General features: G+C 43.7%; 2 protein-coding genes across 4 annotated transcripts in view; both read right to left on the reverse strand.

Annotated features, from left to right (window-relative positions):
• HSD17B4 (hydroxysteroid 17-beta dehydrogenase 4) overlaps nucleotides 1-2,015 on the reverse strand; it is a 67,715-nt gene extending 65,700 nt beyond the window's left edge. The window contains exon 1 of the mRNA XM_057416672.1: nucleotides 1,915-2,015. Coding sequence (XP_057272655.1) covers nucleotides 1,915-1,972 — 58 coding nt within the window. The 5' untranslated portion in view covers nucleotides 1,973-2,015. The remainder of the gene's footprint in view (nucleotides 1-1,914) is intronic.
• An 18,443-nt stretch (nucleotides 2,016-20,458) lies between these two features.
• The window catches only part of TNFAIP8 (TNF alpha induced protein 8), a 32,186-nt gene continuing 29,911 nt past the window's right edge, over nucleotides 20,459-22,733 (reverse strand). For all 3 annotated transcript variants that reach the window (XM_057416676.1, XM_057416674.1, XM_057416675.1), the window contains exon 2: nucleotides 20,459-22,350. In XM_057416676.1, coding sequence (XP_057272659.1) covers nucleotides 21,785-22,350 — 566 coding nt within the window. In that variant the 3' untranslated portion in view covers nucleotides 20,459-21,784. The remainder of the gene's footprint in view (nucleotides 22,351-22,733) is intronic.

The following is a 22,733-nucleotide window of genomic DNA, read 5'->3' on the forward strand; positions in this document are numbered from 1 at the left end:
CAATAATTTTTTCATTCCAAAAGAAACTGAGATTTGATTGATCAAAACATGACTGGTCAGAAAAAAGTTTCTCCAAGTGCAACAGTATCTCTTTGGCTTTCACCAAAACATTCACTGCTAGCTCTTAAAAGAAAAACTGGGGGGAAAAAATCAGAACTATATAGCTTGCATTGAAACACACTAATCTCACACCAACAAACCGGAATTTTCCTTAAGACTCCAAAGAGTTTCTGCAATGGAATGTACCACATGAGGTGCAGCCACTGCCTGATGTTAACTAAGTCCAAGAAATTTTTTTTGTTTTGTAAAGCTACACAACTGAGAAGTGCACAAAACCCAGACGACGTTATATATGCTGGTATTCTCAATTAGCAAGCAAGGAATGAATGCTTAAGAACCGAAATGAATCTTAAAATAAGAATTAGCTTGCAGCAGCAACGCTACATGACAGGCTGCAATACTTCACAGGGGATTTGCCCAAACGGAAAAGAAACACGCATTTTTAGATGCTTGTTTATGTGAAAAAGGGCCTCACTTTGAAACACACTAGTGATCAAGATGTTTCAGATAAATTCCAACTCTGAGCTGCTCACTAGCATCCAATTAAAAAAAAAAAAAAGTGTTGACAATGTCTTTGTTTTGCTAATACCTAACGTATTAATCTGTTCTTCAGTGAGACTTGTTCCATAGAGAAGCACATAACTCATAGGGCTGGTAAAAGCTGAAAATCAACATGCAAAGATCTGGCCTCAATCATTTTCTGGTTTGTCAGCTGCAGGTGACCCGAGTCACACAATCTCATATTCATGGTCCTTCTCTGCAAGACATCACATAATCTAGGCCTCCAAAGCGACTTCTCTATAGGCAGCTCCACAAAAATAGAGCAAAACTTCACTGTGGGAAGAAAGAACCTTCCTAAAGAATGGCAGAACAAGCTCCTTTAGCAGCTTATCACAACAACAAATTTTGCCACACTCTTGGCCACACTCAGCTCCTATCATTGCTGGAAGTACCAGAGTAGCCAAAGGTCAAAGCATGCATTCAAAGTAAAAGTGGAAAAATAAATACAATCAAACAAAATATGAGGCGAAAAAAATAATGAAAAAACAAAAGGCACACCACAACAAATACAAACACATTTCCTGGCAAAACCAAGCATTCCACTGCAGAAACACCTTCCCTGTTCCGGGAGAGGCCAGGCCCACAGCCCACCAACAACCCAGCCCAGCCCTCCTGCTGAATGAAACCTCTCCCTATCCCTTGTCCTCTCTGCTGCCTGCTCCCCTGTGCCTCCAGAAGCCCCCCCCCCCCGGAGATGGCTGGGAAGGCAGCGGCAGGCTGGAGGCTGCTTTGTGCACTGGCACAGGTGAAACCCCTCCTGGAACAGCACTGCGTCAGACCCCCCAGGTTGCAAGCGTCAGTCACTGTGTCCAAGGCGAAACTGGAAGGAATTAGGATATCAAAACAGTATGTGCGGCGTGACATCCACTACTGCAAGTGGTGTGACTTCTACCGTGCATTTAAACAGAGAAAACGCACAGCGACAGTGCTGGCAAGCTCATTTTCGGCAGTACGGAGCTCATATTGAGCTGTAACAGCTCAAAGCAAGTTAGACGGTAACCCCTGTACAGCCTTGGCACCGCCGCAGCGAGGGCCGACACCTGGCCGGGCCGCCACAGGCCCGGCTGCCTTGCAGCGCGCCCCTCTCCGGCCGACACGCCTCTGCCTTCCCAAGGAAAACACCCCTGGTTGGAAAGTGAGGCCCTCACAGACGGCCCCGGCGGCCATCGCCGGGCATACGGGAGCCTGTCCACACCCCCCGCCTCCCACTGGAAGCCCCACCACGGACTCTGCCGCTGCCCGCCACACCGCACCGCGCCGCGCCCTAGGACAGAAAGGGACGGCGCTCCTCACCTCCTCCGGCGCCGGTCACCAGGACCACCCGCCCGTCAAACCTCAAACCCGCCGCCATGACTCTCCCCTGCCCCGCGACAGTCTATACTCCGCGGCAGCTCAACCTTGCTGTCAGGACACAGCTGGGCAGGACAGGGCAGGGCCGAGAGGCAGAGGCGAGGAGGAGCCTCTCCGCACATGCGCCGCCGCCCTCTGGGAAACGTAGTCCGGGCTAAGGGGAGAGAGCGAAAGGGAAACGCGGCTCTGGGTGGCGGGAGGTGCCTGTCCCGGGGAGGGGACATCCCATTTGCACACTTTTACAGAGCCGCTTGTGAAATACAGGGCTTGAATACTGAGCTCGTCTGTCCTGACTTACCGCGGGCACGTCTTCACGGGTGTCTGAAGGTGCCGCAGCTGGGTTGGGTGGGTTTCAAGGTGAGGCTGCCTGAGTGTAGGCATCACCCCTCCATTTGAAGCTCATCTTTATTTTCTTCATAGAATCACAGAGTAGTTACAGTTGGAAAGGACCTTAAGATCATCTATTTACAACCTCCCTGCCATGGGCAGGGACACCTCACACTGGACCATGTCACCCAAGACTCTCCAACCTGGCCTTCATAGTAATCTTATGGTTTATGTTATGGTAGGTTTTTTCCTTTACTATTTCCCAGTACAACTCACTGCTTCCAGCTGTTGCTTCCCTGGTTGTGGGAGTTCATTAGATGGAACAATTCATGTGAAATATGCTACCTTTTTTTCCCATGCAGATTTTGCCTGTGTGTTGAAGGCACTGCTGGTGCAGGTGCCCAGGGGCTGGCAGGAGGCTGCAGGAGTTGCCCTGCACCAAATGCAACCACCCACCACAGGGCACAGCTGAGCCCCACAGCCAAGGTGGTAGGGCCTCTGTGAGAAGAAAGGGTAAAACCCCTGTGCAGCAGCTGTGGGAGCCAAGAGTGAGAAATCTGTGAGAGCAGCAGCCCAGCAGACACCAAGGTCAATGAAGGATGGGAGAAGGTGCTCCAGAGGTTCCCCTGCAGCCTGTAGTGCAGACCATAGTGAGACAGACTGTGCCCCTGCACCCCATTGGGGTCCACAGTGGAGCAGATATCCCCCTGCAGTCCATGGAGGTCCACACTGGAGCAGGGGGATGCCCAAAAGAGGCTGTGACCCCAAGGGCAGCCCATGCTGGAGCTGTGGAGCCATAGAGAGTGGAGCCCATGCTGGAGCAAGTTTGCTGCAGGACTTGTGACTCTGCACGGACTCATGCTGGAGCAGCCTCTTCCTGAAGGGCTGCATCCCATAGAAGGGACCCATTCTGGAGCAGTTAGTGAGGAAATGTGGCTAGTAGTGACACCAGAGTGGAGCAGGGGTACAGTACAGGAAGAAAAAATTTAGCAGAGATGATGTATTTTGTGGAACCACCTGGTGGGTTAAGTAGGAATGAACATGCCTATTCATTGTATTATAATAAGCATGGTGTGATGTGAGACAATGTCATTTACAATGTAACTGTAAGGTATGCCCAAAACTCTAAGCAGCTGAGTAGCTTATTTTGCTGGGGGAAATCATCTATATACTCCTTCTGTACAGCTGAAATTTAATTTACGACTAACCTTTCTTGTACAGTTCATACAGTCTGGATTATTTCTGGAGCTAGTAGAAAGAAAATACAGGTTTGCTGCAGATTATTTTCATGGCTGGTAGTGCTTTACTGTCTATACTAAAAGAGCTGATAGTTACCCAAGCATTGCCTATTTAGAGACTTGCAAATTGGGAGAAATTGGCATTTATGACCTCAACTGGTCTGTAACATGAGAAACAGAACACGAGTCAGCAGTGTGCGCTCACAGCCCAGAAAGCCAACCCTATACTGGGCTGCATCAAAAGGAGCATGACCAGCAGGTCAAAGGAGGTGATCCTGCCCCTCTGCTCTCATGAGACCTCACCTGGAGTATTGTGTACGGTTCTGGTTTCTTCAACATAAAAAGGACATGGAACTGTTGGAACAAGTCAAGAGGAGGGCCACAAGGATGATCAGGGGACTGGAGCACCTCCTGTATGAAGACAGGCTGAGAAAGTTGGGATGTTCAGCCTGGAGAAGAGAAGGCTGCGTGGAGACCTCATAGCAGCCTTCTAGTTTCTGAAGGGGGCCTATAAGGATGCTGGGGAGGGACTCTTCATTCGGGACTGTAGTAGTAGGACAAGGGGTAATGGGTTAAAACTTAAACAGGGTAAGTTCAGGTTAGATATAAGGAAGAACTTTTTTATTGTGAGGGTGGTGAGGCACTGGAATGGGTTGCCCAAGGAAGTTGTGAATGCTCCATCACTCTTAAGCATTCAAGGCCAGGTTTGACAGAGCCTTGGGTGACATAGTTTAGTGTGAGGTGTCCCTGCCCGTGACAGGGGGGTTGGAACTAGATTATCTTAAGGTCCTTTCCGACCCTAACTATTCTATAATTAGGAACAGAGATGTATTGGCTGTGATTTTATTACATGCAGTTATTTTTTAACAGATAAACGGCATTGAACCCTGTAATTGCAATGGACAGTTTGGACACTAGAGGGAGTACTGTGCTATAATAAAACTGACAACACACCACGAGAAATATGACAAACATAAAAAAAGCTTATCCAAGTCAAGTCAAAGGGACACTGCTTTTAGTACACGCTGGTTTTACTCAGCCAATAGATTCACTGTTGGGGTAGCATTTCTTCTGACTGTATAGGCATGTTATGTGTATGCACTGGAAACGACAAAAAAATGTTCTGCAGTCAGGTAAGAGAACACAGGGCAGATAATTAGTGAAAAAAAGAAGTATGATAGATAATGTTGAATGCATGCAGAAGCAATCCCTTGCACTGGAAGCGTGTGTTATTCTAGCATTCTATTAATTGGCACAAATTACCTTCACAACTAATTACACTTTCAAAGTTTGCCTATTTCATTTGAATGCAGCTCATCACAAGAGCAAATTTCCCAACAGCGAGTCACTGCAGTTGGCTGTGCGTTGCAGAGAGAAGTGATTATGGTTCGTCTGTACCCAGTGTTCTGTAGTAGGAGGAAGCTCTTTCCCGGGAGTGCAGGGCTGTGAGTCAGTTGCGATTGATGTTCCTGAGGAAGTGTCTGTTCAGCCTCCACACTCAGTATTTTCTTTGTTGTTGCTATGCTGTGAGCTAGGGCTTCTGCCCAGGAGAAGACAGGGAGGTCTGCAGGACGAGAGCAGTGCTGGCAGCTGTGAGAGCAGCCTGGCTGGCCCCCCAGCACCACCCTGGCACATGGTGTACCTCAAAAGGTACAGTGCACAGAAGAGAGCATTGTATGGATGCAGTGTGTAGCCATGGTGCTGTCTGCTGAGGACTACGTACCCTTATTTGTTCCCATGCATTTGTTAGAGGTGTTAGGGTCTTGCTTCTGTACTGTGCAGTAAATTCGGATGTAATTTGTTAGGGTAATTTGTTAGCTCAGTCAGCTGTGCATACACTCCTATAAATATCTAGTTTTGAGTGGAAATACTCACAGGAACTAATGTGGTCAACCCTACACTACCAAACAGATTTTCATGATCCTTTATATAATTGTATCTATCTAAAGCAGCATAATCCTGAGTGCATGGCTATAAAGGAGTCCTAGGAGAACTTGTTTCATTTTCAGTGCTGGTTCCGGCCTCTTACATCATCTTGAACTGGCCATTTCAGCTCTCGCCTGTCAGGTTCCATAGTCTTCTGTGTCCTGGTTTTGGGTTGGAATTTTTTAGATGATGGTCAATTCAAGGAAAGAACTCTACATGCCTCAAGTAAGGTCAGGCCCTGAGGTACTTCTGTAGCGTAATTTGTACTTTAGGTAGCTAACAAACAGGCCTTGTTAACAAGCCTTTTACAGCTTCCACATTGTTGTGGTTTAAACCCAGTCAGGTAACTTGTTCACTCACTTCCCCCCTTCTTTCCCTCCCCCTACTCCCAGAGGGATGGAGAGGAGAATCGAAAAGAATGCAACTCCCACAGGTTGAGATAAGAACAGTTTAGTAACTAAGGTATAACACAAATCACTACTGCTACCACCAATAATAACAATGATAAAGGAAATAGCAAGGGAAGAGAATACATCACCTCACCACCAGGGAAGAGAATACATCACCTCACCACCAGCCAACCGATAACTCGCCCCCCCAGCCCCGACCAAGCACCGACCCATACCTCCTCCAACCCTGCAGACTCCCAGCCCTTTCCAGCTAGCTCCCTGTTACATCCTGGGCATGACATGCTGTGGTATGGAATACCTCTTTGGTCAGTTTGGGTCAGGTGTCCTGTCTCTGCTTCCTCCTGGCTTCCCCTCCTCCCTGGCAGAGCATGAGGCTCACAAAGTCCTTGGCCAAACCAAAACATCGCTATCAGCTCTGTTCCCAAGCTGAAAGTCAAAACACTGCACTGCACCAGCTACCAAGAAGGAGAAACATGACTGCTACTGCTGAACCCACGACACACATTTTGGTGCATAAACTGGGATTAGAATCAGCAAAAAGCTCACACTTCAAAACAATAAATAAAACCAGAGTTTTCTCAACAGATTTTCCTCCCTCCCTCCTACCCCTCTGAAAACACAACAGGAAGTGCACTGGAGTGAAAGTATACCGCTTTTATGTTTTTTAAACTGAAACCTGTCTGTATTAAAAAGATCCAAAATACAAAGAACCACTCCGAATGGAAAGGGGTTTGATGGGTTTCATTAACAGTTTGAAGTGATTTGTTCCAAAAGTTATACAGTTATCAGAAAATATTTGCATCAGTCTGAAACAAGGTATGAGGGCAAAACAGTGTCACTTAACCAAAGGGGGGTGACATTAGGCGGAAACTTGGAGTAGGTGTCAAGCCACAAATCCATAGCAGGTGCCAAACTGAGTTTTGAATGAGTGAGCCATTGTGGAAGATTAACAGTAGCACGTCCAGATTCCAAACTGAGCCAAACAGGGTTTAAAGTGGTTGAAACTGATAAATAAATGAGTCAAAAAGGAAGACCAAATATACTTTATTTTGTTTCTTAGTGAGAGACTAGGTGTGAACTAACAGCTATTTATTATTAACCCTTCCTGTTCAGCAGGCTTCTTACACCAGAAAAAATACACCAAAAACCCAAAGCAGTACTGAGTACTGAGTATGATAATGCTTTTTTTTTCTGTTACACTTCAATGCCTAAGCCAGTTCTTTTATAAACTGTGTATTTTCATGTTGTGCACTGGACAAATTAGTTGTATGTTCTAAAGGCATTCTTTCAATTGACAGACTAGATAAGTGTTTGTTTGGGAGGGGATTTTCTCTTGTAAACTTGAGGCTGCAGGTGGTGTGGATACTATAGGAGTCTTAATCCCATTTAAAGTGGTTTCTGCCATCTGCTGTAGTAGATGGTGAGCACCTTTGAAACTTTTGCCAGCAGCGGATAAAAGAATTGACTGATTTGCTTTACCCTCCAGTTTTTAATATCACTGTAAGATGTTTGGATCATAAGGTTTATTTTCAAGTGGTTTCTTTGCTTTCTAAATGGTTTTGCTCATGGAGATTTGTAGAGGCCTGTTCACTTGGAACAAAGATTTCTCTACAAATGCAAGTGAAGAGGGCAAGCGGATGGTTTTTTCCATGACCAACAGCTAGATACTGAATCCATATTAAAAACTGTGATGCAATTCACTGAATACTTCATGGCCTGCAACAGATGGTATCTCCCCACAGACTTAGTGCTGGGGAGGGTTTTGAAGGTAGGTGTTTTCTGCCATGACGAAAGAGGCCTCCTTTGCAGCCAGGTCATCGTCCCAGTTTTCCCTCTCTCTCTGCAGGCACACTCTGTCTGCCAGTGCAGAGAGTTCACTGAAACGTCTTGGCCCTGAGCTGGTCACAAATGTTCATTGCATATAAACCAACTGTATGGCCCACCACACTCTACTAGTTACTCCCTTAGTAAAGTAGTTAAAGAACTCTACATAATTTGATTAGGTATACAATTTATGTGGTAGAAACCCTGGCTGAGGAATTCTTCTAGGTAGCATATAGTGTTTATACTGATTTCTTTCATCTGAAGGAACAGCAAATAGTATTACTTACCTTCCAGTTCACATTCCCTTGTGTTCTTTTGTTTTTCTGTGAGCCTACAACAGTTAGTAAGTGGGGATTTTCTTGCCAGTGAATCCACTGTCACCCTCAGAACTTGAAAAGCAGCTTTCCTGATGTGACGTTGAGGAGCAGCCGACTGTACAGTTAACAGTGAATATCTTCTTGTGAACCAACTGCAAGTGTAAATGCAAACATTTTTATAGCTCTTGTCAACTACCCACATCACAGGAGGTCTCATGTCCCTGTTGTGGCAAGAAACGTTAATTTTGGCATTTGTAGCACATAACACTCAATTAAGTAGAAAATCCATGCTGGGGGCACAAGCAGAGCACAATGGAAGCTCGCCATTTGATTCCATCAGAGACGTAGAGTTTAAGGGAGGCTGAAGCCCTGGGTCAGTCAGGGCTTGGTAGACTGCTGAGCTGGTATGTAGTAACATGTTAGTAGAACAAATTCATTAAGCAGAAACTAGTTGCTTGTGCACATCTACAGCTTTGAAAATATGTCCTGTGGAGAGATGTTAGGGAGGTGCCAGCAAAGGGTTATGGTGTTGCTCCTATAATACAACCACTCCATTTTATCAAAAAAGAATAAAACCCACATGGACTAACATAAGAAGTAAAAAGACTAACAAATAACCATATGTCACAGTCTGTGGAAATCAGATGCATATTGGCACTACTACCAAGTTATGAGTAAATAGATTTTGCAGATGAGCTGAATCTTTAATTAATAGATGGAAGACTTGAAATATCTCCTGAGAAAACTGATTCAATGCAGTTGCTTTCTGAGTTAACAGCCATATTAAGCTTTCAAACAATCAAAAATTCAAAGAGGTTCTGCTTATACAATAAATGTAGGTGGCTCCTTTAATAAACAGAAACCATGCACAAAAGGTAGATAAGCTACTCTTAAATTGTGCCTCCTAAAATGGCTTCTTCCCTCAAGCTGCCACCAATGGCATTCTATAGTGCTGAATCGTGATGTTACAGCAGCTTTCTCTGCACAACAGCACACATTAATTACCCCAAATAGAGAGCAGACTTCTAGTTGTGTCTCTCAGAAATACCCACTTTGCCAGATTCCATTCCAACCACCCCAAAAAAGCAAAAACAAGGCAAACACCACAGGTTCAGACAGACTGTGGCAAGAATTCCTCCCCAGCCTGCAGTAAAGAGCAATTTTATTCAAGAATACATGCATTATGGAATATCACACTAACTGAGAAGCAAGACGGAGAACAGCTACTTAACTAAGTAACAAGATAAACACTTTTTCCTGTAGGAGGTTGTACTCATCTTCAGCGTTTGCTTTGCTAATCAGGTGGGAAGTCTGAATTCCCCAGTCAAGATTCTTCCATCCTGAAACAGTACCAAAAACTAGTTTTCATCAATACTGTTTTGTACAGGGCCTCCTTCCCTGTTTCCATATTGTCAAACTGATCTTCTCAGTTCTAGCTTTGGAGTAAACTGTAGATTGCAGTGTCATAGGATACTGGAACTGTGATCTTAAATATATTGTCTTAAAGTCAAATGCCTATGCTTACAGTAGGCAGTAGACCTTATCATAGTGAGGATGGCAAAGCAAACTTAATGAGATCTTTGTTTGATCACAGCCCTTTCTCCCAGAAAAGTGCTGAACTTTGCTTGTTTCCCTAATAGTTTCTCGTATGATGGCACATCAAAAACACCTTTGGGAGTGTCCATACCATTGAAATCAAATTAGGCAGCCTGTAACTGAGACAGCTTTTCATTTGGGCAAAGAGTCACTTTAGTTGCAAGGGTGAGATAATTTTTCTGTTGCTGAGTTATCAAGATCCTTGAGATACAGAACCAACTTTCTTTAGAGTAACAGCTGATCTCATGTCATGTCCCAGGTCGCACTCCCCGCACCCCTGCTTAAAGCACTGCCTCAGTCTCTTTTTATTTCTGCAATCTCTTAGCAAGCCCAGCAGATGATACACAATTGTAAGTCTTGACTCTCCACAAAAAGAGACCAAATTCCAAATAAATAAAGAACAAATCCCACAGTATCTCAAGTCCAGTCAGTGAAGTAACCTGAAAGCATCAGCTGAGCACTTCAGGAATGGGGAAAGGCTGGCCTTTCATGTCACAGGAACCCTTAATTAACGATAATCTATCAACAGCCAAGGGACTTTCTTCACAGGACTGAAGCCAAGCCCGGCTACTGAAACAGATTCCTCGAGTAAAAGGAGACTAAATTCTGCTCAAGAAAGCCAAATAATTTTTCAACTGTATTTCATAATGCCATAGAACTGTTGCACTGCAATCCCCATCCAAGAAAAGGGGGGCAGGTGACACAGGCCTCGACTGCTTCCAGCCCAGCACCACTCACTGGGAGTGAGCAAGCTGTCTGGCTGGGTTTAAACCATGACAGTTCTTTTTGGCTCCCAGCGTGGGGCACGAGGGGTTGAGATAACGACAGATCTGACTGGATTAATAGTCACTTGTCACAATGCTGATTTACTGGCTCTCAAGGTCGTTCCTCTTGATCTCACAGTTTCAGTATATCATATCTTACTTCCATCCGGTATTTGCTGTATTAGTGTTTTTCAAGTGTGCGGCTTAGGCTAAGGTTTTTGTCTCACTGTACTTTATGGTAATGACTTGTAATACAATAGAATCATTGATCATGAAACTGATCTGGCTTATGTTCCCAGTGTGGTCACCACCTTTATACTTTGGGAGGTATATGATGGAGGTGCTTAGCAATTACACATCTTTTTTCTCCTTCTCAGGTGCTCAACCTGTGAAGGAGACATCCTTTTACCCTCTCAGTCCTCCCCCCAGACCATTTACATTTGAGAGTTTTGAAGTTTTTGAACGGCCTTTTAATGCTGTTGAGACTTGTTTGCTGATCGTGATGGGAATCACCATGCTAGCACACATACAGAGTGTGGTTTGCCCACAACTGATTTCAAGAGTTAAGCAGAGTCAGGTTTGGGTCTTGTCTGGCGTCAAACGACGATGTAGGAGGACCGAGAGATTTTCCCTAAGGCTGGACAGCCATGAGTGGCAGGGTGTGTGGGATAGTATGGGCAAGTATCTAGGTCAGTGGGGCCCCTCCAGTACTTTGGAATTTCACTACTGAACAACTGCAAAATCCAGAAGAATTAGTAAAAGACTTAAATGAGGTGTGTGGTCATTCTGGCCATATCAGAGACGGACAAATCATGGCAACGTGCTGGGGCTTGGCCTATGCTTACAGGGCCTTGTTCAACACTATCCAGCACCTTCAAAAGGAAAAGAATGTCGGTGCATCTGAGGGCAAAGCAACAGTCAGCGCAGCTACTCCAGCTCCAGGCACAGCAGCTTCACCACCCCCAGCAACAAGTACAGTCGCTACTCAAACCACAGTGATAATCACTGCAGCCAAACCAGAGGACCAACTCGTACCATTATCGGTTGTCCCTGTACGCAAGAGAACAAGCAAAAAAGAGGCAAGAAGGGTAAAGCGAGATGAAGAAACAATGAATTCACCACCCGGTCCAGAATCTGATCAGGAGTCATCATCACATGACGAAGAAGAAGAAGAAGAGGTAACTTCTCGACCTCAGACCTCAACCAAGCTGCGGAATATGCAAAAAGATTTTACCCATCAACCAGGGGAGCACATCATCACCTGGTTACTCCGATGCTGGGACAATGGGGCCGATGGTCATGAACTAGAAGGTACAGAAGCCAAGCAGCTGGGATCACTTGCTAGAGAAGGGGGAATTGACAAAGCAATTGCAAGAGAGAAAAAGTCTCTCAGTCTTTGGAGGCGGCTCTTGGCAGCTGTGAAAGAAAGGTTTTCATACAAGGACGATGTTGAGTCTTTTGGCCAAGTGGACTACTATAGACAAAGGCATCCAGTCTCTGAGGGAATCGGCCATCGTAGAGATGATCTATCACATCAAGCTGAATAACGGGGATACACCCATAGATCCAGATGAAGTTGAATGTACACGACCCATGTGGCGAAAACTTACACGGAATGCACTGTCATCATACGCCCATTCATTGGCAACAGTAACCTGGAATGACATAGTACCACTAACAGTGGATGAAATGGTTCATACTCCAAGAGTTCGAAGACAATCTCACCCCTTCCATCATCTCAGCTGTGGAAAAACTGTCCCAGGACCTCAAACAATTGAGGGAAGATCGATTTGATTTATCCAGCTCCTCATGTGTACCAACACACGTCTCAGCTATTAACAATAGGCATCCTATTGTTCAAGAGAGGAGATACAGGAGGTATACGCCATGGGGTACCCTATGGTTTTACCTGTGGGATCACGGAGAAGACATGACAAAGTGGGATGGAAAACCTACTTCAGCTTTGGAGGAACGGGTGAGTGAACTGAAGAGGGGAGCAAGGGCCAAGACTGATCACCCCATGAGAGCTACGGCTTCAGTCTCTGGTGAGCAGTTTCCCAGATGGAGTGGAAGAGCTGATTTTACTCCAGCTCCTGTGATAACGAAGAATAATCCCTTTCAACACGACTTAAGTGTCCAATGCTGTGACGACCATTAGAGGGGCCCTGCCTCCAGCCAGGTGGAGGTAGGGGACAATCGGATTTACTGGACTGTGTGGATCAGATGGCCTGGCACATCAGTCCCACAGAAGTATCAGGCTCTAGTAGATACCGGTGCACAGTGTACCCTGATGCCATCAAGCTGTCAAGGGGTGGAACCCATCTATATTTCTGGAGTGACAGGAGGATCCCAAGAGTTGACTGTGCTGGAGGCTGAAATCAGCCTGACTGGGAGGGAGTGGCAAAAGCACCCTATTGTGACTGGTCCAGAGGCTCCATGCATCCTCGGCATAGACTACCTCAAGAGAGGGTACTTCAAAGACCCAAAAGGGTACCAGTGGGCTTTTGGTATTGCTGCTTTGGAGACTGAGGAAATTGAGCAGCTGTCCACCTTGCCTGGTCTCTCAGAAAATCCCTCTGCTGTGGGGTTGCTGAAAGTCGAAGAACAAGTGCCAATTGCGACCACAACAGTGCACCGGCAGCAATATCGCACCAACCGAGACTCCCTGATTCCCATCCATCAGCTGATCCGTAGACTGGAGAGTCAGGGAGTGATCAGCAGGACCCGCTCACCCTTCAATAGCCCCATATGGCCAGTGCGAAAGTCTAACGGAGAATGGAGACTAACAGTAGACTATCGTGGCCTGAATGAAGTCACACCACCATTGAGTGCTGCTGTACCGGACATGCTAGAACTTCAGTATGAGCTAGAGTCAAAGGCAGCCAAGTGGTATGCCACGATTGATATTGCCAATGCATTTTTCTCCATTCCTTTGGCAGCAGAGTGCAGGCCACAGTTTGCTTTTACTTGGAGGGGTGTCCAGTTCACTTGGAACCGACTGCCCCAGGGGTGGAAACACAGCCCTACCATTTGCCATGGACTGATCCAGACTGCACTGGAACAGGGGCAAGCTCCAGAACACCTGCAATACGTTGATGACATTATTGTGTGGGGCGATACAGCAGAAGAAGTCTTTGAGAAAGGGAGGAAAATAATCCAAATCCTGCTGAAAGCTGGTTTTGCCATAAAACGGAGTAAGGTCAAGGGACCTGCACAGGAGATTCAACTTTTGGGAATAAAATGGCAAGATGAACGTAGATAGATCCCCACAGATGTGATCAACAAGGTAACAGCAATGTCTCCACCAACTAATAAGAAAGGAACGCAAGCTTTCTTGGGTGCATTGGGGTTCTGGAGAATGCACATCCCAAATTACAGTTTGATTGTAAGCCCTCTCTATCATGTGACCCGAAAGAAGAATGATTTTAAATGGGGCCCTGAGCAGCAACAAGCCTTTGAGCAAATTAAACACGAGATAGTTCATGCAGTAGCCCTTGGACCAGTCCGGACCGGGCCAGATGTAAAAAATGTGCTGTACACTGCAGCTGGGGAGAACGGTCCTACCTGGAGCCTCTGGCAGAAAGCTCCAGGGGAGACTCGAGGTCGACCCCTCGGCTTTTGGAGTTGGGGATACAAAGGATCTGAGGCCAGCTATACCCCAACTGAGAAAGAGATACTGGCAGCCTATGAAGGGGTTCGAGCTGCTTCGGAAGTGATTGGCACTGAAGCACAGCTCCTCCTGGCACCCCGGCTGCCCGTGCTGGGCTGGATGTTCAAAGGCAGGGTCTCCTCTACACATCATGCAACTGATGCTACATGGAGTAAATGGGCTGCACTAATTACACAACGAACTCGAATAGGAAATCCCAGTCGTCCAGGCATTCTAGAAGTCATCATGGACTGGCCAGAGGGCAAAGATTTCGGAATGTCACCAAAGGAGGAGGTGGTGCGTGCTGAAGAGGCCCCACCATATAATAAACTGTCAGAAAGTGAAAAGCAGTATGCCTTGTTTACTGATGGCTCTTGCCGTATTGTGGGAAAGCATCGGAGATGGAAGGCAGCTGTATGGAGTCCTGGACGACAAGTTGCAGAAACTGCTGAAGGAGAGGGTGAATCGAGTCAATTTGCCGAGGTGAAAGCCATCCAGCTGGCCCTGGACATTGCTGAACGAGAAAAGTGGCCAGTACTTTATCTCTATACTGACTCATGGATGGTGGCAAATGCCCTGTGGGGGTGGTTGAAGCAAGGGAAGCAGAGCAACTGGCAACGCAGAGGTAAACCCATCTGGGCTGCTGCACTGTGGAAAGATATTGCTGCCAGGGTGCAGAACCTGGTGGTGAAGGTACGTCATGTAGATGCCCATGTACCCAAGAGTCGGGCCACTGAGGAACACCAGAACAACCAACAAGTGGATAAAGCGGCTAAGATTGAAGTGGCTCAGATGGACTTAGACTGGCAACATAAAGGTGAATTATTTTTGTCCTGGTGGGCCCATGACACTTCAGGCCATCAGGGCAGAGATGCAACATATAGATGGGCTCGTGACCGAGGGGTGGACTTAACAATGGACACTATTGCCCAGGTTATTCATGAATGTGAAACATGTGCTGCAATTAAACAAGCCAAGTGGTTAAAGCCTCTTTGGTATGGAGGACGATGGTTGAAGTATAAATATGGGGAGGCCTGGCAGATTGACTATATCACACTGCCACCAACCCGCCAAGGCAAGCGCCATGCGCTTACCATGGTGGAAGCAACCACCGGGTGGCTGGAAACATACGCTGTGCCTCATGCCACTGCCCGGAACACCATCCTGGGCCTTGAGAAACAGATTTTGTGGTGACACGGCACCCCAGAGAGAATTGAGTCAGATAATGGGACTCATTTCCGGACTAACCTGATAGATATTTGGGCCAAAGAGCATGGCATTGAGTGGGTATATCACATCCCCTACCATGCACCAGCCTCTGGGAAAATTGAACGGTACAATGGGCTGTTAAAAACTACACTGAGAGCAATGGGTGGGGGAACTTTCAAGCACTGGGATACACACTTACCAAAGGCCACCTGGCTGGTCAACACCAGAGGATCTCTCAACAGGGCTGGCCCAGCCCAGTCAGAACTTTTACATATTGTAGAGGGGGACAAAGTTCCCGTGGTGCATATGAAGAATTTGCTGGGGTCATTGTCTGGGTTATTCCTGCTTCAGGTAAAGGCAAACCCACTTGTGGGATTGCTTTTGCTCAGGGACCTGGATATACTTGGTGGGTAATGCGGGAAGATGGGGAAGTCCGATGTATACCTCAAGGGGATTTGATTTTAGGGGAAAACAGCCAGTGAACTTAATAGTATGCTGTTCCCTGCTGTGTAATACTTTTATAGCTCATCAACTAGATGTCTCCAGGTCACCAGCGACTAGCCCTGACTTCCCTCCAACCATCATCCCAACAGAGAATGAACTTTGATAGAACCGGATGAGTTCCACAGTAAAGGAATGACCAGCATCAGCAGGCAACGATCCAATACTGCACACAGCCTTTCCTGCCCTGAAAGAGTGTTACAAGAGATAGAACCTGACATCATGGACTGAATGGACTCGGCAGCATTATAGGGATTGGTCCATGCACTAAGAAAATGATCTTTTTCTCTTGGTCTGTGTGTATATGGATGTATATATGTGGGAGAGCGATGGCGTATTGAAAATGTGGGATCTGAGCATGACGTGAATGGTATGGAATAAGGGGTGGATAATGTCCTGGGTTCAGCAGTAGCAGTCATGTTTCTCCTTTGTGTTAGCTGGTGCAGTGCTGTGTTTTGACTTCCAGCCTGGGAACAGTGTTGGTGAAGCCGATGTTTTCGGTTGTTGCTAAGTGATGTTTACCCTGACCAAGGACTTTGTGAGGCTCATGCTCTGCCAGGGAGGAGGGGAAGCTGGGAGGAAGCAGAGACGGGGCGCCTGACCCGGGCTAGCCAAAGAGGTATTCCATACCACAGCACGTCATGCCCGGCGTAGGGGGGTAACTGGGAGTTACCCGGAAGGACAGGGGCTTCCAGGTGGAACTCGCTTTCTTGGCCGGTGGTATCGTATTCTCTTCCCTTGTTATTTTCCCTTATCATTGTTGTAGTTGGTGGTGATTTGTGTTGTACATTGGTTGCTGGACTGTTCTTGTCTCAACCCATAGGAGTTGCCCCCTTTCGATCCTCCTCCCCGTTCCTCCGGGAGTGGGGAAGGGGAGAGCCCCAGGGTGGGGGGGGCCTCGATTGTTGTCAGCCCGGCACCACTCACTGGGAGTGAGTGAACAAGCTGTCTGGCTAGGGTTTAAACCATGACAATGTGATGGTAAAAAATAATTCATATCTAAATCACAGTAACTGTAGGAAGCTCCACCTTTGTCATCCACCTACCACACCAAGACTTTCCCACAGGGGAGAACAACAAATAGCAAACAGGTTTCGGTTGCTTGGGAAAGCTGGGCAAGTAATGTGCCTCCTAAATTCCATTATTCTTAATCATTATAGTCTGCTTCTCTGCTTGATACTGTGTAATTATGGGATATCCCAAAGCTGTCAGCTGCTTCTTTTCACTTCGCTCCCTAATAGAAAGAAATGCCGTAAGGGATATTTCTCCAGAAACTAGTTTTGTGATAGCAAGTAGAAATTTACAGATCATTAAAGATATGTCAGTTCCTGTATTTCCCAAGCTTCCAAGAAAAAGTGATTCAGGAATGTCCTGCTCATAAATATCAGCTTTAAGACTGGAAAACAGCACTGTAAATATTAATCTGAGTACTAAGAAATGAAAACACAGCAATTTGTGGTTTAAAAATTAAGAAATCTTGATATGTGATATAGATCAAGCATTGCTGTAACAGAGGGAGCTCTTAAGCACAGCCTGTAAGAAGATACTACTCCTTTATTTTTGTACAGGGAAAATAAATCACATGGTAGCTACCAATAAGAATGACAAAGCTGCAATATAATTTCAGCTGCACTGTGCAAACTTCAGCACAAATAGATTACTAATTCAGTATGGATCAGGTTTTTAGAATTTCTCTGTAAGAACAAATGCAAGGGTGGGGATTTTTTAACAAATTGGAAATAACAACTACATTATTTAGTCTAAACTTTCTGAGTAACAGCCACAGTGTGGGATTGGGTAGCTTTTTTTTTTTCTGAAGATAGGAAAATTTCACAAAAGAACTTTCATTTATGTGCAAAACATAAAAATAAGGTATTACAGAACTCTTCTGGACAGCTATAATCTCCTTTGATGGTTGTTTAATCCAGAGCACAGGCGTTTGCCACTTAACCATGAATGTTGGCTGACCTTGCCCAAATCTCAATGAAAAACAGTTGTAAGGTTTCTCTGCAAATGCTTACGCAAACGGCAATCTTCATTTCATGTTCATGATGAAGTACAGCCTCTGTAATGCATTCAAAAGCACTATTTTTTTTTTAAGGCTCAAAAACACATTTAGCTGAAATCACAGCTAAATGCTTACTATGCTTACTAATACTGATGAGGGTATAGATTATATCCTAAACAGTATTAGCAACTAGATCAGGATGTAGATTATTCTTTCAGGTTTAAAATTACATTTAAAAAAAAAAAAAAAAAGGAAACTGGTATTTAGCTCTGTTTTAGGTTTGTTTGGTTTGTTGGGTTTTTTCGCCATTAGGTGAAGTGGGTAACATATTCTATCTACTGTTCTCTTCGGGTGCATACTCAATATAGTATTATCGTGGGGACTAAAATGGTAAGGAGTGGACCTGTCTGAAGAGTAGTTCTGCTGCTTGGAAGGGCAAAAAAGGCACGTAAATTGCAGTGTGCGACTTATCTATCCCTCTCATAACACTGGCATCTTTGACAGTGAGGGACTTATGAGTAGTGTGGATTTCTACTTGCTAGACCATAAAAGCAAGCATGTTCTAGTCCCTTGAAGAGTTAAATGCAAAATTCCAGTTCACCTTTAAGTAGCTATTTTATAAGTGTTACAGCTGTACCAAGGGGCTGGAAGCAACTGAAGCCAAATGCCATCAAAATCACATCTCTACTTTACTGGACTAATGCAATCGTTGCACAAAGAGATGTGAGAAAGCAATTGGCCATCTCCTCACTCCTTTATTTTATAGGAATTTGCTTTATGGGTTGGGGTTGAATCTTTTTTTAGAAGAAACGTAATTTGGATTTTTTCCTAAATAAAATAATAAAATAAAAAACAACCAAAAATGTCAAGACCACACCAGTTGTCGAAAGCTTCCAGTCTCTTGATAATCTCCTACCTTCTAACTGGAGGTAAATCTCAAGAGATCGTAAGGACAATAATGCTTGTAACTTATCCAGTTGTGTCTTTTTGTTTGTCTATGCACACACACAAATGAATACAAACATAATTAAGGGGTAGCCAAAAGTCCTAGTGAATCTCTTCTAAAGTGACACACACAAAGTGGCTGTGATAACCTCCCTCTTTTTTTCTTTATATGGCTTATATCACAGTTGCCTGTGTCTTGCAAAAGCTATCCAAAGGCTGACTTTCCATTTTTTCAACTCATCTGGAGGGCTGTAACACTAGTTTTAACTTCCACAACTTCATCAACATGCATTCTGATTGCAGTAGATGCTACATATTAACTGAACATTGAAAGAACGTTACAAATATGAAACACTTAAGGTACTGAGATTAAAAAGCCTATTTTAAAATGAATCCATGATGATTGGACTTTTAACTTATTAATTTTTACCTTATTAAAACACAGTGTTGCCTCAATTTTACAGCACAGAATAACAGCATTATCCTACCTATAATTAAACTGGACTTTTCTTAAACTCTGGACTATGTCAAGTCAGTGTTTTAATACGAGAAGTGTGTTACAAAGAAAAATGCTATCAATTTATTTCTGATTTTTTTGTAATAAAAGCCACTATTTATGTGTGCTGCAGGAAAAATAAATTAACTGCAAAAGTATACAGCTTGAGTCATGTTACTTATAAAGGTAGGTCTTTGGAAGTCCAATACAGTTGCTTTCTTTGATCATTACAGAAGTCACTTCTTGGATTGAAAAGGAATGCCAGACAAGAACTATTGTTACAGCATCTCAGAAGAATGTAGCTAGATGGTGAGGTAAATATAGCTTCTCCCAGTTTTAAAGTTTTTAGGTTTATAATCAAATCTCCATGAGCCATTTTCACTTTTTAAAAAACATAAACGGCCAGATAATGCAACTGAGTAAAGTTACTCTGTTACTGAAAATACACATAGTTTGACGACAGTTTGGCTCATATAAATGTAAGTAGGTGTTTGTTAACAGTGTAACAAAGGCCACTTAACCAATTTTTGTCCCAGAGAAAACTTGAAGTTGCACAGTCAAAATATTCTGGGTCATGGCTAAAGAAAATCTTTCGTGGTTTATGCAGCAAATGTATACATTATACCTGCTTCTAAACAAGATACTGTCCTGTCCTCCATTCAGTAACTGTTACCATTCATTCTAAACTATGCTATCTTGGAAAATGAGAATACGATTTAGAAATAGGATTTATAAAGAAAACTGTTTCAGTTTCTAGAAGCTGTCTCTTAAGAGGTGTGAAAAGAAAAGGAATAGGTGGAGCAAATACATCAGAAACTATACTCTGCAATGTGCAAGATTTTCTTCATGATGATGACTTTGAAGGACCCAAGTACAATGAATTTTTCGTTTAAGTTAAACACGGGAAGGGATCTTAAATGATATTCCTTCAGATGTCAACCTAATGTATTTCTTGGCAAATTCTGGTGTAGTATCCTTACATCAGCTTCCAGTCCAGTAGTACCTTACTCTCCTCCCTCAGCTCGAGGCTTGCATAAAATGAAGTCACATTTTGAATACACATTTCTCTGTCATACTGCTGGTAATATTCAGAGCCTAGTGACCAAACAAACATGAAAAAGAGTTTGTTTTTTTTTCTTAAAATATCACAAGTAATGCCGAAGCCATATGTCAGGGGCTGCAATGCTTTCTTTGCTGGCACAGGCCAAGTCTGCTTTTTTATAATGTAAACTGTAACAAGGGAAAAAAAAAAAAACCAACAAAAAACCCATGGCAAGTTCAGAGTGCAAATATTCTTTGGTTTACTCATTAAAACAAAAGGACACACCAAACAGCAAAAACACTGGCAATTAAATAAACAGCAAATTCTTTATATGCATCCTAACAAAAAGTCTTTGGGTGTTTGAAATGTATTAACTTCATGCTTTTAAGTACATTACAGTGTCTATAAAGTCACATTTTTTTTTATCCCCAAGGGTAAGGCATGAATGAGGGAGAAAAAGAAGGACAAAAGGTAGGAGGGAAGAAAAGAAGGGGGAAAAAAATCATTAGAAGATTCCATTTTTCTATTAGTTAAATAGTATATAACACAATGATAAAACTAACCTCTATTTCTAGTTTCATAGTACACAAAGCAAATTGGCTTGGAATTTATTTTCAGATGATCAAGCTTTCTGAATTCACATCATCATACACATCAGCCTAGTGTATAAAATAAAACTGACTTGCACCTTTTCAAAAGAGAATAATGAGCCTTCCAAACCAAGTGACTGATTCTGTGATTCTAGTAGCAGGATTCTAAATACCTTAAGGAATTGCACAGATAGGTCACTATGTTTTACCTCCTCACAGGCAGAGTTAAAACCACGTACCGCAAGTGGTTTATAGGGAATACGCTTCCCAAGTTAGGCTATCTTACTGTAGCTTATTCCTAAATAATCCCCATATAATCAAAGGAAGCAAGCATCTGTGCAGATCTGTGAGGATCTAGACTAGACAGATCCTTCCTTGTAGACAGGAAGTTTTCACTACTGAGCTGGAGATGAACAAGCCAGTTAAGACTCTAAGTGATGGCATCACTGATACTATTCAGAACTGAATGCTTCATAAGGATAACACTAGGAAGCTATGATCTGCGCAGAGAGCATTAAAGACTATAAACGAGTCAAACATATTTTACAAATAAGTCAAAGAAATGATAGACTGTACCATCACCATAGTAATCTGTTCCCAACATTCCTGAACTCTGATAGTTTAGAAGTAATTCTATAAATCTATGAAAGATACGGATTTTCTGATAGCATATTGTTTTATATATCTATCTTGCAAGACTCACTCTACTTGGACCATTCTTTTTTATTGCTGTTATCCAGCTGTTTCTGTAGGCAAAGCACAGTAAAAAAAAAAGGCATGTGCAGTATTCTTCCAGGTAGACTGTGAATAGCAACAAATAGCTCATAATAAGGAATCAATTTAATAAAGATATTTTGGAAACATTTTTCATAAGGTAAAAAACCTGTTTGACATGCTCCCTTATTCCTTCATAAATCAACAGTGTTCCATCTACAAAATAATGCATAGGCAACCAACTTTAATACATGTACTTATATGTTTCCCTCATCTAGCATTTTGTTGACACCATCACAAAGTTTCTGCAAATGGAGTTTATAAGGTCCAAAGGGGTTGTACAAGGCAGCCAAAAATTCACAATCAGAGAAGTGATCAAACACATTGTTGACACGTCCATGTGACTTCGCAGTTAGGTGACGCTGAATGATTTCATGAAGCAGTTCTCGACAGTCATTTAACAGTTTGGACAAAAAATTCCTGTCAAAGGTGTAATCCACCTGATGGAAACTGACCACGGTCTTAGCCAGATGATGAACTTTCTTCTTGAATTTCTCCATCAATGCTATTTCATCCTGATTAAATTGGTTGTTCCTGTAGAGAATTGCCAACTTGAGGACTATCTTAATGAGGTTTTTGATTATTTTCTCTGCTTCCTTTTTATTTTGTGTATATTCCTTTGTCACTCTGTAGAGCTCATCTAAAACATCACTGCTTGTATCATCGATCAAAGTAGTTGCTATTGATTTGGATACCATTTTTCCAAGGATCTTCTTCTGGGCCTGAATGGCCAGGCTTTTGGAGTTGAAGACATCTGTGGCCACTGGGGGGGGAAGGGGGAGAAAAACAGCATATAGTCAATAGTTCGTAACAAACACACCGTAGAGAGTAAGTTGAGGAATATTTCCATGTCTACCCATTCATGTCAGTCCTACTAAATGCCACAAAAAAACCCCCACAATTTTATGTATGTCGTTGCAGAGTAACCCATTTTTTCAATGCCTAAAATGCTGTTACCTTTAGGTTTACATTCTTTTAGACTTTTGCCTTTGAGAAAACACAAAATGAGATAGAACTTGCTCAAAAGTGGTTTAAAACATCCCTTCACATATGGATTGACGTGATTTCAAACTGAGGCAATAAACCTGCCCTATTCGATTAGAAGAATCATAAGCCTGATCCAATTCTCACATTCATAATGAAATC

Source organism: Pezoporus wallicus, unplaced genomic scaffold (genome assembly GCF_028554395.1).
Source record: "Pezoporus wallicus isolate ANWC-B61680 ecotype Strahan unplaced genomic scaffold, APGP_CSIRO_Pwel_v1 contig_3019, whole genome shotgun sequence".
NCBI lineage: Eukaryota > Metazoa > Chordata > Aves > Psittaciformes > Psittacidae > Pezoporus > Pezoporus wallicus.